This window comes from Polyodon spathula, chromosome 7 (genome assembly GCF_017654505.1).
Source record: "Polyodon spathula isolate WHYD16114869_AA chromosome 7, ASM1765450v1, whole genome shotgun sequence".
NCBI classification, from domain to species: Eukaryota; Metazoa; Chordata; class Actinopteri; order Acipenseriformes; family Polyodontidae; genus Polyodon; species Polyodon spathula.
The window spans coordinates 2364012-2379282 of record NC_054540.1 but is presented as its reverse complement, the minus strand read 5'-3'; the positions used below and the strand labels follow the sequence as shown (position 1 = coordinate 2379282).

The window sequence follows — 15271 nt, the reverse complement described above, 5'->3', positions numbered from 1 at the left end:
CTAAACCTGACTCAAAGCCAACCCACTCACCCTGATTTAGCAGCCCAAACGAACTCCACTGGTAGGTTAAGAAGAAGGAACAGTAATCAAAGGTTGCATTTTCAATCCTTACTCCCTGTGCTACAGCAGTTGTTTAGTTTTTTCACTAACCCTTGGGACTGCAGAGGGATAATGAAGACAAGAGAAGGTGGTTAAGTAAAAAAGCTCTGTGTGAGTGTGTGTGTGTGTTTGCATGTGTATGTGCGTGTGTGTGAGTGTGTGCGTGTGAGTGTGTGCGTGTGAGTGTGTTTGTGTGTGTGGGCAGATATTACTATCAATGTGGGACAAAATTTAAGCAAATGTCCCCATAAAGATAGTAACTCCTGAAAAAATGACATTGTGGGGACGTCCCCACTTTGTAAAACACCTTTTTAAGAACTAAATATGCCTTTAAAAAAAAACTAAAAGTGCCAAAATATTTAATTTGTTGTCAACTTTCACCCTGTGTGTTTTGTCTGACTGGAGTTAGAAATAGTAAATAAAAATATAGTGAGAGTCAATGAGAAGTCGCCATAAGTATAGGAATACAAACGTGTGTGTGTGTGTGTGTGCGTACGTTTTATGTGTGATTTATATTTTTACCCAGGCAAAAAAAAAAAAGTGGAAAGACCATATGAATCGAAAAAAAGTGGTCAAGGCCGTATCTTTCCCTTTTGAAAGACGTGGCTGCTGAATGAGGTAGAAGGCACATGCTGTGGTTTCTTAATCCTCCTCGGCAGAGTCGTGCGAGGAACTCTCCTCGGCTTCTTCCTGCAAAAACAGAAACAAAGAAAATTAAATTTGGGTGCTTTTATTTATTTATTTATGTATTTATTTACGAGCCTCTGTTTTTAATTGCTCGGCTTTTTCTAAGTAGCCCTCCCTTCTCTCACAGGTATCCTAATGAACAAGTCTCTGCAAGTGCAGGCCGGCTAGAGCTGATTCCATTGCTGTTCTCACAGTACACCCTGCTGATTCCATTGCTGTTCTCATAGTACACCCTGCTGATTCCATTGCTGTTCTCACAGTACACTCTGCTGATTCCATTGCTGTTCTCACAGCACACCCTGCTGATTCCATTGCTGTTCTCACAGCACACCCTGCTGATTCCATTGCTGTTCTCACAGTACACCCTGCTGATTCCATTGCTGTTCTCACAGTACACCCTGCTGATTCCATTGCTGTTCTCACAGTACACCCTGCTGATTCCATTGCTGTTCTCACAGTACACCCTGCTGATTCCATTGCTGTTCTCACAGTACACCCTGCTGATTCCATTGCTGTTCTCACAGTACACTCTGCTGATTCCATTGCTGTTCTCACAGCACACCCTGCTGATTCCATTGCTGTTCTCACAGTACACCCTGCTGATTCCATTGCTGTTCTCACAGTACACCCTGCTGATTCCATTGCTGTTCTCACAGTACACCCTGCTGATTCCATTGCTGTTCTCACAGTACATCCTGCTGATTCCATTGCTGTTCTCACAGTACACTCTGCTGATTCCACTGCTGTTCTCACAGTACACTCTGCTGATTCCATTGCTGTTCTCACAGCACACCCTGCTGATTCCACTGCTGTTCTCACAGTACACCCTGCTGATTCCATTGCTGTTCTCACAGCACACCCTGCTGATTCCACTGCTGTTCTCACAGTACACCCTGCTGATTCCACTGCTGTTCTCACAGTACACCCTGCTGATTCCATTGCTGTTCTCACAGTACACTCTGCTGATTCCATTGCTGTTCTCACAGTACACCCTGCTGATTCCACTGCTGTTCTCACAGTACACCCTGCTGATTCCACTGCTGTTCTCACAGTACACCCTGCTGATTCCATTGCTGTTCTCACAGTACACCCTGCTGATTCCATTGCTGTTCTCACAGTACACCCTGCTGATTCCATTGCTGTTCTCACAGTACACCCTGCTGATTCCATTGCTGTTCTCACAGTACACCCTGCTGATTCCATTGCTGTTCTCACAGCACACCCTGCTGATTCCACTGCTGTTCTCACAGTACACCCTGCTGATTCCATTGCTGTTCTCACAGTACACCCTGCTGATTCCATTGCTGTTCTCACAGTACACCCTGCTGATTCCATTGCTGTTCTCACAGTACACCCTGCTGATTCCATTGCTGTTCTCACAGTACACCCTGCTGATTCCATTGCTGTTCTCACAGCACACCCTGCTGATTCCATTGCTGTTCTCACAGTACACCCTGCTGATTCCATTGCTGTTCTCACAGCACACCCTGCTGATTCCATTGCTGTTCTCACAGTACACCCTGCTGATTCCATACAGCACACCCTGCTGATTCCATTGCTGTTCTCACAGCACACCCTGCTGATTCCATTGACATGGTAACAATTATCCTAAATCATGATCCATCATCGGCTAAAACTGATCACAATGGTAACGATTATCCTAAATCATGATCCATCATAGGCTAAAACTGATCACAATGGTAACGATTATCCTAAATCATGATCAATCATCGGCTAAAACTGATCACAATGGTAACGATTATCCTAAATTGTGTTTTAACGTTCTCCCAAGTTAGCAGTTTCTTATTTCTCTCTGTCGTCTTTACGCTCTCCCACAGTAGAGGGGATTGGGAGTGCTGAATTCCGCTGTTAACCCTGCATAGATATATAAATAGAACAACAATATGTTAAACAAACTATATTGAAAAGCAACAATGTTTCGGCTTCCAGCACCTAGCCTAGACGGTATTAAGCTAATATATCTTCGATACAGATACTCTCCACTGTAGTGCTGAAATAACAAAACAGAGTCTAGTTCAATCAATCTAATATCTATAAACCATAAGCAGAAGCACTGAACCAAAATACACCAAGCCAGGTGTGGCAGAGTGGTTGCAGTGCGTAGCTGCGGTGACGTCACAGACCAGGAAGAAGCAACACAAAACAAAGAAGGACGGTATGGGCAAATGGCGCTTCTGCGCTCGTTAAGTTTATTTGGTTGGTTGGGTGGTTGGTTTCAGACTCCTCTCGCTCTCACTCTCTCCACTGCTCTTCCTCTTCTGAGGATTTATAATTGTGGCTGGAGCGTTAATTACCTAATGATAAACTACCTTATTAAGGGTCCAGTCACATTCCCACGAGAGTTCCAGGGAAGGGGTGTTAAACCCAATAATAATGATTAGGACGGACAGCTTTGTCCGCCCGCATACAAATACAATAATAATAATAATAATAATAACAAATGAATACCTACATAAATAAAAATACAAGCAAGAGGTGGACACCCTGTCACACCAGGTCAGTGCCGTTTCCCCTGCATGCCACAGAAATAAAACCCTCACAGGCTCCTGAGCCAGGCAGGGCTTCTGCAAGTTATACTGGTACAAAGTGCATGCTTCTGGTCATTATACTTTCTGTTTTACTGTCTTAAAATGGAATTATCATAAAACCGCTATATTAAGTAATGTATTATTATTTCCAATCCAGGTCACAACCTGTACTTTCAAGCAGGTTTACTCCCCAGTTACAGATGTCACTTTGTGGCTATTTAACTTTTTAGCAAATAAACAGTTTAAGAAATTCTATAACTGAAAATATGAAATAAAAGAAAGAATGGTGTGGAACCTATGCAACGCGCCGTCACCTCCTGCGCCTGCTGTGACTCACAACCGCCACCTTGTGGTGTTCAATAAGCACAGTAGCTACATGGACTCTACTTATCAGTACCACATGGCTGATAAATATAGTGTGGATTATAAAAAACCAAAACACAAACAAAACAGTGTTCAAGCACCCACTGGATTTACAACAGCAATTTAAAAAGAAAAACACTTTTGGCTTGATGACAAGGTGAATGATGATGATATATATAATTCGATAAATTGTACATTGGGGAAACTAAAAGGCATTTAGCAGACCGGTTTGTAGAACACTTAAGAAGCATTCACATTAACACCACTGCATTTCCAGTAGACAGTGATGATCACTGTGATGAGTCAAAGGGGTTTCGGTCTGCAATTCAGCCTCCCAACAGTAGAAGGCATCAAACCAACTCGGGACTTCCCTTACCAAGGTCTTGTGACCATGACAAAAGTCATCTTTTTGAGGGGCGGCACCTTGGTGAGGGGCGGAAGTACGAGTATGTAAATTCCAGCCACTGGAGTCAAGTGAAATTAAGGATACCTGTCAGTTTGGGATTGGTGATCCACTGACTACTGGGGCGGGGTTTGCATACTAAAGGGAACGTGCTACTGTGTTCGGGGTTGGTCCTAAGGAATAGAGGCGGGGAAAAAAGGCTGGAGGGAAGTACGTGGGAGTTTGGACTGTTTCACGAACGGAGGCCTTACTAACTTGGCTCTTTTCTGTTTTTATTCCTTTTTTGTTTTATTTTTGGATTTAAGCAGAGCGCGAAGAGGACTAAGAGGCTTCCGTTCCTTTATTTTTGATTACTCCAGCACTCCCTCCCTCACATCCTTCTTTATTATTTTTCTTTTTTTTTCCGTGTAATATTAAATAAAATTTAAATTTTTACATGTAAATCACTGTCTGGAAAATCCATTTTTACTCACACGCCTCACAATCACATTGCTGAAGACATCACAAATGGAACAATCTGTCTTGTCTGGAACAAACGTTGCTCGGAAATAAAAGGAACAAGAGTTTATCTTCAAACTGGGAACTCTGGAACCTCTGGGAATGAACATTCTAGTTTAATAATCATGACACCATCCAAAGAATTTTTGTGTAATTAACATTCTTGAATAACAACACGTTTACTGCACTGTGTTTACTTTTCTTTTTAAACAGCTGAAGAACATCCTGAAAATAAAATATTTTTTTATCTTTTTGTGTACCTTTTCTTATATATATATATATGTATATATATATATATAGAGAGAGAGAGAGAGAGAGAGAGAGAGAGTGACAGTGAGTTAAGAACATAGTTTAAAATCTTGAACATTGGAGATTATAGTGTATTCATTTGCAAGCCAAGAAAGTAAACTTTAAAACACCTGAAAAAAAGCTCTGGACCGTTAAAAGATGACCACCTTAGAAAAACAGCTTGAACCAGTTTTTATAGTGAAATAGATTTGATTTTCCACATGGCTTCATTTTGTCTGGGTGGCTAACTGACACAATTTATAACTCTCTTCCTTTCCCATGCCACTACAGTACACCATTCAGTAAAGTCATGCCTCAAAGCTTGTCTGCATTATATGACCAAACTTTCATTCATTAGTGTTTGAAACACTTCAGCTGTGAAGGGGCTCCTAAATGCTACCATGTGTGACAGGGGTAGCAGGGATAAAAAACAGCAGGCTTTAATCATATAGGCCACTGCGCTGCACCCCCCCTCCCTTTCAAAAGAGTTTCCAAATATCTCAAGAAAAAATAAATATACATACACATCTATGTATGTAAACTGGTTAAACACATCACCACGAGGACGATCAAACCACCAGATTTCACACCACTTTTGTTTAGTCTGCTTTGAGTTATGGGAAATGTAAGGAGAATGCAGCCCTAACCCCCTCCCCCCCATCACCATCCCCCACCCTTTTTCCACCATTTACCATCCCCCACCCTCATGAGTACCACTACCCTTTCAGTCCTCAAGAATATGTCAAACCAGTATGGCTAATAACTGAGGGGAAGTCTTCTCATAGAGAGTGTACAGTTGTCAGGGGAGTGCAAGATGACCTCAGTAATGTGTACCAATTCCGTTCTTTTGTTGGTGCTCCAGGACGGTATGAGAGTCTGAAGAGAGAGTAGAGAGAGGAGAGAGAGAGAGAGAGAGATGATCAAGAGAGATCTGATCAAAGGACAAGTCAAGTGAGTCACACACTAGTGTTAATTACCATGTAGATTCTGAAAGGCCGTTCCGTAGTCAGGGGGCACCGAGAACTCACAGTGAAAGGTCACACAGACGTGGATCAGTGTGACGAGTCATCACACAGACCTGCTCACTCACACTGGAGTCATCACACAGACCTGCTCACTCACACTGGTCAGTCATCACACAGACACACAGACCTGCTCACTCACACTGGAGTCATCACACAGACCTGCTCACTCACACTGGAGTCATCACACAGACCTGCTCACTCACACTGGAGTCATCACACAGACCTGCTCACTCACACTGGAGTCATCACACAGACCTGCTCACTCACACTGGAGTCATCACACAGACCTGCTCACTCACACTGGAGTCATCACACAGACCTGCTCACTCACACTGGGGTCATCACACAGACCTGCTCACTCACACTGGAGTCATCACACAGACCTGCTCACTCACACTGGAGTCATCACACAGACCTGCTCACTCACACTGGAGTCATCACACAGACCTGCTCACTCACACTGGAGTCATCACACAGACCTGCTCACTCACACTGGAGTCATCACACAGACCTGCTCACTCACACTGGAGTCATCACACAGACCTGCTCACTCACACTGGAGTCATCACACAGACCTGCTCACTCACACTGGAGTCATCACACAGACCTGCTCACTCACACTGGAGTCATCACACAGACCTGCTCACTCACACTGGAGTCATCACACAGACCTGCTCACTCACACTGGAGTCATCACACAGACCTGCTCACTCACACTGGAGTCATCACACAGACCTGCTCACTCACACTGGAGTCATCACACAGACCTGCTCACTCACACTGGAGTCATCACACAGACTTGCTCACTCACACTGGAGTCATCACACAGACCTGCTCACTCACACTGGAGTCATCACACAGACCTGCTCACTCACACTGGAGTCATCACACAGACCTGCTCACTCACACTGGAGTCATCACACAGACCTGCTCACTCACACTGGAGTCATCACACAGACCTGCTCACTCACACTGGAGTCATCACACAGACCTGCTCACTCACACTGGAGTCATCACACAGACCTGCTCACTCACACTGGAGTCATCACACAGACCTGCTCACTCACACTGGAGTCATCACACAGACCTGCTCACTCACACTGGAGTCATCACACAGACCTGCTCACTCACACTGGAGTCATCACACAGACCTGCTCACTCACACTGGAGTCATCACACAGACCTGCTCACTCACACTGGAGTCATCACACAGACCTGCTCACTCACACTGGAGTCATCACACAGACCTGCTCACTCACACTGGAGTCATCACACAGACCTGCTCACTCACACTGGAGTCATCACACAGACCTGCTCACTCACACTGGAGTCATCACACAGACCTGCTCACTCACACTGGAGTCATCACACAGACCTGCTCACTCACACTGGAGTCATCACACAGACCTGCTCACTCACACTGGAGTCATCACACAGACCTGCTCACTCACACTGGAGTCATCACACAGACCTGCTCACTCACACTGGAGTCATCACACAGACCTGCTCACTCACACTGGAGTCATCACACAGACCTGCTCACTCACACTGGAGTCATCACACAGACCTGCTCACTCACACTGGAGTCATCACACAGACCTGCTCACTCACACTGGAGTCATCACACAGACCTGCTCACTCACACTGGAGTCATCACACAGACCTGCTCACTCACACTGGAGTCATCACACAGACCTGCTCACTCACACTGGAGTCATCACACAGACCTGCTCACTCACACTGGAGTCATCACACAGACCTGCTCACTCACACTGGAGTCATCACACAGACCTGCTCACTCACACTGGAGTCATCACACAGACCTGCTCACTCACACTGGAGTCATCACACAGACCTGCTCACTCACACTGGAGTCATCACACAGACCTGCTCACTCACACTGGAGTCATCACACAGACCTGCTCACTCACACTGGAGTCATCACACAGACCTGCTCACTCACACTGGAGTCATCACACAGACCTGCTCACTCACACTGGAGTCATCACACAGACCTGCTCACTCACACTGGAGTCATCACACAGACCTGCTCACTCACACTGGAGTCATCACACAGACCTGCTCACTCACACTGGAGTCATCACACAGACCTGCTCACTCACACTGGAGTCATCACACAGACCTGCTCACTCACACTGGAGTCATCACACAGACCTGCTCACTCACACTGGAGTCATCACACAGACCTGCTCACTCACACTGGAGTCATCACACAGACCTGCTCACTCACACTGGAGTCATCACACAGACCTGCTCACTCACACTGGAGTCATCACACAGACCTGCTCACTCACACTGGAGTCATCACACAGACCTGCTCACTCACACTGGAGTCATCACACAGACCTGCTCACTCACACTGGAGTCATCACACAGACCTGCTCACTCACACTGGAGTCATCACACAGACCTGCTCACTCAGACTGGAGTCATCACACAGACCTGCTCACTCACACTGGAGTCATCACACAGACCTGCTCACTCACACTGGAGTCATCACACAGACCTGCTCACTCACACTGGAGTCATCACACAGACCTGCTCACTCACACTGGAGTCATCACACAGACCTGCTCACTCACACTGGAGTCATCACACAGACCTGCTCACTCACACTGGAGTCATCACACAGACCTGCTCACTCACACTGGAGTCATCACACAGACCTGCTCACTCACACTGGAGTCATCACACAGACCTGCTCACTCACACTGGAGTCATCACACAGACCTGCTCACTCACACTGGAGTCATCACACAGACCTGCTCACTCACACTGGAGTCATCACACAGACCTGCTCACTCACACTGGAGTCATCACACAGACCTGCTCACTCACACTGGAGTCATCACACAGACCTGCTCACTCACACTGGAGTCATCACACAGACCTGCTCACTCACACTGGAGTCATCACACAGACCTGCTCACTCACACTGGAGTCATCACACAGACCTGCTCACTCACACTGGAGTCATCACACAGACCTGCTCACTCACACTGGAGTCATCACACAGACCTGCTCACTCACACTGGAGTCATCACACAGACCTGCTCACTCACACTGGAGTCATCACACAGACCTGCTCACTCACACTGGAGTCATCACACAGACCTGCTCACTCACACTGCAGTCATCACACAGACCTGCTCACTCACACTGGAGTCATCACACAGACCTGCTCAATCACACTGGAGTCATCACACAGACCTGCTCACTCACACTGGAGTCATCACACAGACCTGCTCACTCACACTGGAGTCATCACACTGGTGTGTAAGGGTAATTCTGATTTATAAAAAAGGGTAATTCTGATTTTTCATTAAACCCATGCTCCAGCACGAAAAAACAGAAGCACGTCTTAACTGCCAAAGGAATCCTGAGTCAAGTCAATGCAACACATTCCTGCTGCAGCCCTGCTTTTACTCCACACAGATAGCCACTTGTTTATACCTTATTCCCCAGCCCTCCCGGCGCTTTGAAGTGAAGGAGAAGGAGAAGTGAAACATTGTAACCTGTAGTAGCGCACCGCTCATTAGACCTCTGCTATGTGGGAAGCCCAGCTGTCAGCTTCCGGGTCAGGCAGGCTTACCCTCTGGACAGGGCTTTCATGATGTAAGATAAAGCGCCTTTCAAAGCGGACGTGCACAGGGACATTTTTATGAACTGCAGGCTTTAAGGCCGACAAACACTGAACAGCTCAAAGCTATTTCTGTAACTGCCACACAAAGAAAATGAAGACTGCATTGCAAGGGGGGAGTACTGGGAAGGGGGACGGGGGTATTGAGTAGAGCTGGGGGTTGATAATTCTCTGACCGCCTGTGGAAATCTACTGCATGTTTTTTATTTCTGGTTTTCCACTGGCATTCTGCATATGTGATCAGAAAAAAACTTTAGTAATAAAGTTTCAACAGCAAACCCAGATCCAGGGAAATTCCTGCCATTGCTGTAACTCTAACTTGACATTTCAGAGATCTGTTATCAGAGGTTATTGGGAAATTTATTTCTTGGTATCGTTTCCAAATAAACTGTAAAGTTGTACTGGAAACTACCTTTCGCGGAACGGATTTCTGCGGCAGGAATATTAAGAGACAGTAGTTTTTCAGCAGCTCCAGTGCCCTGCTCGTACTCTATTGTAACACCAATGTTTTCACACTGCTTTAGACACTCACATTGTTGTTACTTCATTTAGGAGGTGCAGGTGCAAGGATATCATTTAATCATAAAATAACTGGAATTTTCCTACAATTAAGCGCAAGTTCTCAGGTCATAGGATTTCCAGCCCCATCTGGCGCAGTGCTCAGCAGAGAATAAAACAGTGTGACTGCTGCCTTTGATATCGGGATTATTACTGCTAGTTTTATGGTGTCTATAGTAATGTTCTTAGCCATTGGAAAACAAACAGGTGGTTTTATATGCTGTGAAGAAAGGTGATTGTCAGTTTTCTTCAGGGCAAAGCTAATCACAGACCCAAAGCTGATTGTACGCACGGTGGAAACGAAACCCCTGCTATCAAATATAAGGTTAGCATCTGAGATGATATATCCTTCACTGCAATCAGCTGCCCTCGATATAGCACAAAGCCACCCTAACATAAACTTAAAAATAGGGTACTTTCCTGAAATGATCCAGACTGTCACATGGAATATCCATGTGGGAGGGTATTTGGAAGGAAACAGATGGAAACGGAAAGAGATTCTTTTGAATGTAGTGTAAGATTTACATTATCCTCCATGCAGGTCTCATTCTTCCCTCAGACAGCCAAGATTAGGAAGGCTGCATGAGCTCATGATCTTGTTGTTAATTCCTGCTCTGAAACACGATGTGCTTTTTCCATTTTTCCTTTCTCCTCTCTCTCTCTGTCTCTGTCTCTCTGTGTATCTCTCTGTCTCTGTGTCTCTCTTTTTGTGGCTCTCTGTCTCTCTCTCTCTGACCATTTAAAAATTTACCAAGGTAAAGGTGTTGCAAAGTGTAATAAAGCATAGTGAAAGCATGGTAAAGCTTAGGTGAGCATTCTAAAGCATATTAAAAAACATGGCAAACCAAGATACACTATGGTAAATGCATAGTATAACCATGGGAAAAGCATGGGAAAATTACAAAATTACTGTGCAAATTGTAACTTTCATAAGGAAAGTCATAAAAGCATAACTCCTGTTTAGCTAGTTTTTGTGTCAATGAATTTTTGTTACAGGTACTGTCTTCTTGTATACTGTGGAGCAGTATGGATTTATGTGTCACCACATGCAACAGGCTGCAGTAAACATGCTCACCTCTGCTGTTAAAGTGATGTGAACAAAAGAGAAACATGAAGAAGCTGGATGCCACAGTTAAAACCAGTTCCCTTTTAAGGTATTAATGGTGACCTTTGGTGTTATTTTAAGCACACAGCGCCACCTGGTGGCTGAATGTTGCATTTGGAGATTACTTTTGCTGTCTTTTTTTTATTTCAAATACAAAAGTGTAAACAAATCACGTATATACTTGGCAGACCTATTTTATTATTATTATTATTATTATTATTATTATTATTATTATTATTATTATTATTATTATTATAGATCAACTTAAAGATTGGTTCAAATCCAGCTCTCAGACTCAATAATTTAAATAATTTTATTAATGTTATTTGGAGGTGTTTTAATGTGGTTATTAAGGCATCACTCATCTCATGACTTATTTAAGCAGACAAAGGCAAACAGACAGACCAACAGACAAGCATACAGACAGACAGGCAGACAGGCAGACAGACAGCCAGGCAGCAGACAGGCAGACAGGCGGACAGACAGACACAGCTTGAATTCTTCTGCATTTCGACAGTGAATCAGTTAACGAGTTCAGATCACCCACCTGAGCAGGCTTCTTTTGGACCACTTGCTGTGGCTGTAAGAGAAAAAAAAACAGGGTGAGAAAAGACTCTTATAGGGTTCATAATCTGCATATGAAAGGACACAATGTGAAAGAGAGGTTCTAAACCCCACACTGTGCATCCGTCCTCACACATTCATTTCAGACACGGGTCGTGCCTGAGAGGGTGAAGGGCTGCTAGTACAGGATACACCTGCTACAGGATTGCAGCTAAACTAATCTGAATGAAAATACACACATTACTGATCCCCTGCAATTTGTTGCCTGATACATATACCATACAACAAACTACAATGCCCCAAGCAGAGCATGCCAACATATATGTAACAGTATTGCACAGTATAGACAGGTGTGCACTTACTGACTGACAGGTGGAAGAAGGTTTGTATACTATAACCAAATTCCACTGCGTATATTCTCCACACCCGAGTGCTATTGTAATGACCTGGACAGTGGTTGCTCTAAAGCCCCATTGCATAAAAGCCTGCTTCACTGGTTTGTGTGAAAGCAGGATCGGAAGTCACCTATTTCATAAGGGAGAATCTGAGCCGTTGACTCCTTGTGCATATTTGATCAAACCACTTTCCAGGGGCAGCCCTGTTGGCATAGCTTAAAGCATGGGCTGCCCGCCTGCCCTTAAATAAAACCAGAAATGAGAAGAAACTGATTCTATCCACAAACCGCATCCCCTTGTTTGCTGATCCCTGTCCTTTATCCCTTTTTCCCACCCTCTTTAATTTCCTCTTTGATTACACCTGCATGCATGTTTACTACCAAACCACATCAAACGGCCCCCAGACATTCCTCCCTGGCTGTCTGGCTCCCACAGCTCTTGAAATCTTGGCTGTGGGCGCTGCATTCATGTGAGCCCTACACACACACACACACACACATCCCTGCGAGCGTACATGTGCGCGCATACACACACACACACACACACACACACACACCCCTGCGTGCGCACACACACACACACACACACACACACACACACACACATCCCTGCACACACACACACACACACACACACACACACACACAAACACACACACATACCCCTGCGCGCACACAGACATATACACATCCCTGCGCACACACACATACACTGAGACACACACACACAGACACACACATATCCCTGCACACATACACACACACACATCCCTGCACACATACATCCCTGCACACACGCACACACACACATCCCTGCACACACACACACACACACACACACATCTCTGCCATCTCGCCAACATTTTTCCAAGAATGAGGCCCTTGACAGTTCAATGAAAGGAAAGACAATATCTGAATCCAGGCCAGATCTGGCACCCTGCCTGGTATATGTCACTGTGATTCTACCGGCTGCCCTTTCTGCAGAACACCAAACAAACACTCGTCCTCGGATAGTTCTCTGTGATGTTTGAGGGTGCAGCTGCCAATGCGTTTTCCAAGACTTTCGCATCATCAGACAGCTAAAAACAGACTATGCATTGGCTTCTATTTTTTTTTTTTTTGTGAATGGTTTTTGCAGAACATGTTGCGTGAAACACATTTCAGCTGCCATTCATAAAAGAAGGGCTTGTACATTGTTATCTCCTAACACAATGCAATTTTTTGTTCACTATCCAGAAGCATTGCACTCCAGCACTCCATATGAAAAAATGTAATATGAAAGTGTATTTCTGATAGTCAGAAAGTCTTCTTTTGGCCCTGTAATATATTTATATGCCTCAGCAAAGTACAGAAAATAGTTTTACTTTGCACATGCTCATGCATACAGTACATACAGTCATACTGTACAGAAATACATGCACAATGCACACATACAACAGCTTAACTATACCAAAATCATCTACCATCTATCTATCAATAGAACACAGGACTTCAGTTTTACATTACTCTGTGATTCCTAATTAAGATAATTTTTTCTTGTACCGGTGAAATGAGAAGCCTGCTCACTGTGTGGTAAGTGTGTGGATGTGGTCCAGTCCAAGGCTCTCCTCCCCTCACTGTGTGGTAAGTGTGTAGCTGTGGTCCAGTCCAAGGCTCTTCTCCCCTCACTGTGTGGTAAGTGTGTGGCTGTGGTCCAGTCCAAGGCTCTCCTCCCCTCACTGTGTGGTAAGTGTGTGGCTGTGGTCCAGTCCAAGGCTCCCCCTCACTGTGTTGTAAGTGTGTGGCTGTGACCCAGTCCAAGGCTCTCCTCCCCTCACTGTGTGGTAAGTGTGTGGCTGTGATCCAGTCCAAGGCTCTCCTCCCCTCACTGTGTGGTAAGTGTGTGGCTGTGGTCCAGTCCAAGGCTCTCCTCCCCTCACTGTGTGGTGTGTGGCTGTGGTCCAGTCCAAGGCTCTCCTCCCCTCACTGTGTGGTAAGTGTGTGGCTGTGGTCCAGTCCAAGGCTCTCCTCCCCTCACTGTGTGGTAAGTGTGTGGCTGTGACCCAGTCCAAGGCTCTCCTCCCCTCACTGTGTTGTAAGTGTGTGGCTGTGTGAAGGCCCCTCCCCTCACTGTGTCTGTGACCCAAAGGCTCTCCTCCCCTCACTGTGTTGTAAGTGTGTGGCTGTGACCCGGTCCAAGGCTCCAAAGGCTCTCTCTCCCCTCACTGTGTGGTAAGTGTGTGGCTGTGACCCAGTATAAGGCTCTCCTCCCCTCAATATTTTGTAAGAGTGTGGCTTTAGGCTCCCTTTTGTCCACCGCATGACATCCCGCTAAAGACCTCCCTCAACCCAAACCCATTTCGCTAAGCTGTGGGCCCATTGTATCACTGCATCTTTGCATATTCCAAAAAAGGCGAATTAGGACACCACTACAATTCAAGGACTTGAAGGCTTGAGGGCTTGCATCTGAAAACCTTCAGACAACGAGGAAGAAAAGCCCCCCCACCCCACCCCACATATCATGATCACCGAGAAATAGGCAAGACTCGAGAACAACATATACAGAACAATATAGGACCTGCCCAACAAAGTGCCGTGTGGTTTGACCAGAGATGGCGGATTGCATCCTTCCAGTTCAATAACGTAAATAAATACATATTGAGGGCTTTCCACACTGTTCTGATCTTTTGTAAGGCACATACTGTATAAAACATCACACTTTTCTTATATAGAAATATTAACATACATTTACATTTTATTTGATACTTCACATTGCAAACATTGTAATAAAGCACAGTGAAAGCATGGTAAACCATTGCTATGCTTTGTAAAGACTAACATTTTTTAAACCAAACCGTGGATGAATTATGGTAAAAGCAAAGTGGGAAAAGCATGGGGAAGTGCAAAATGACTGTACAAACTCACCGCTGTAAACTTTTATAAGTGTTTAGCTTGAGTGAAATCAGATATTACTATTCTACATACCAAGCACAAGCCTTGCACAGGATAAAAAGATCTTTTGAGCTTGATTTTTTTTTCCTAATCCACAAAACGGCTGCGACTCAGAAATCACAAATACCAGAGGCACTAGAAGTGCT

The 15271-nt window shown here is 45.0% G+C and overlaps 1 protein-coding gene across 1 annotated transcript in view; it reads right to left on the bottom strand.

The window, feature by feature from the left end:
• Positions 1–591: 591 nt before the first annotated feature.
• Positions 592–15271, bottom strand: part of LOC121317991 (high mobility group protein HMGI-C-like) — a 71961-nt gene continuing 57281 nt past the window's right edge. Inside the window, exons 4-5 of the mRNA XM_041254124.1 lie at positions 11784–11816; positions 592–789 (exon numbers count right to left, since the gene is read on the bottom strand). Coding sequence (XP_041110058.1) covers positions 742–789; positions 11784–11816 — 81 coding nt within the window. The 3' untranslated portion in view covers positions 592–741. The remainder of the gene's footprint in view (positions 790–11783; positions 11817–15271) is intronic.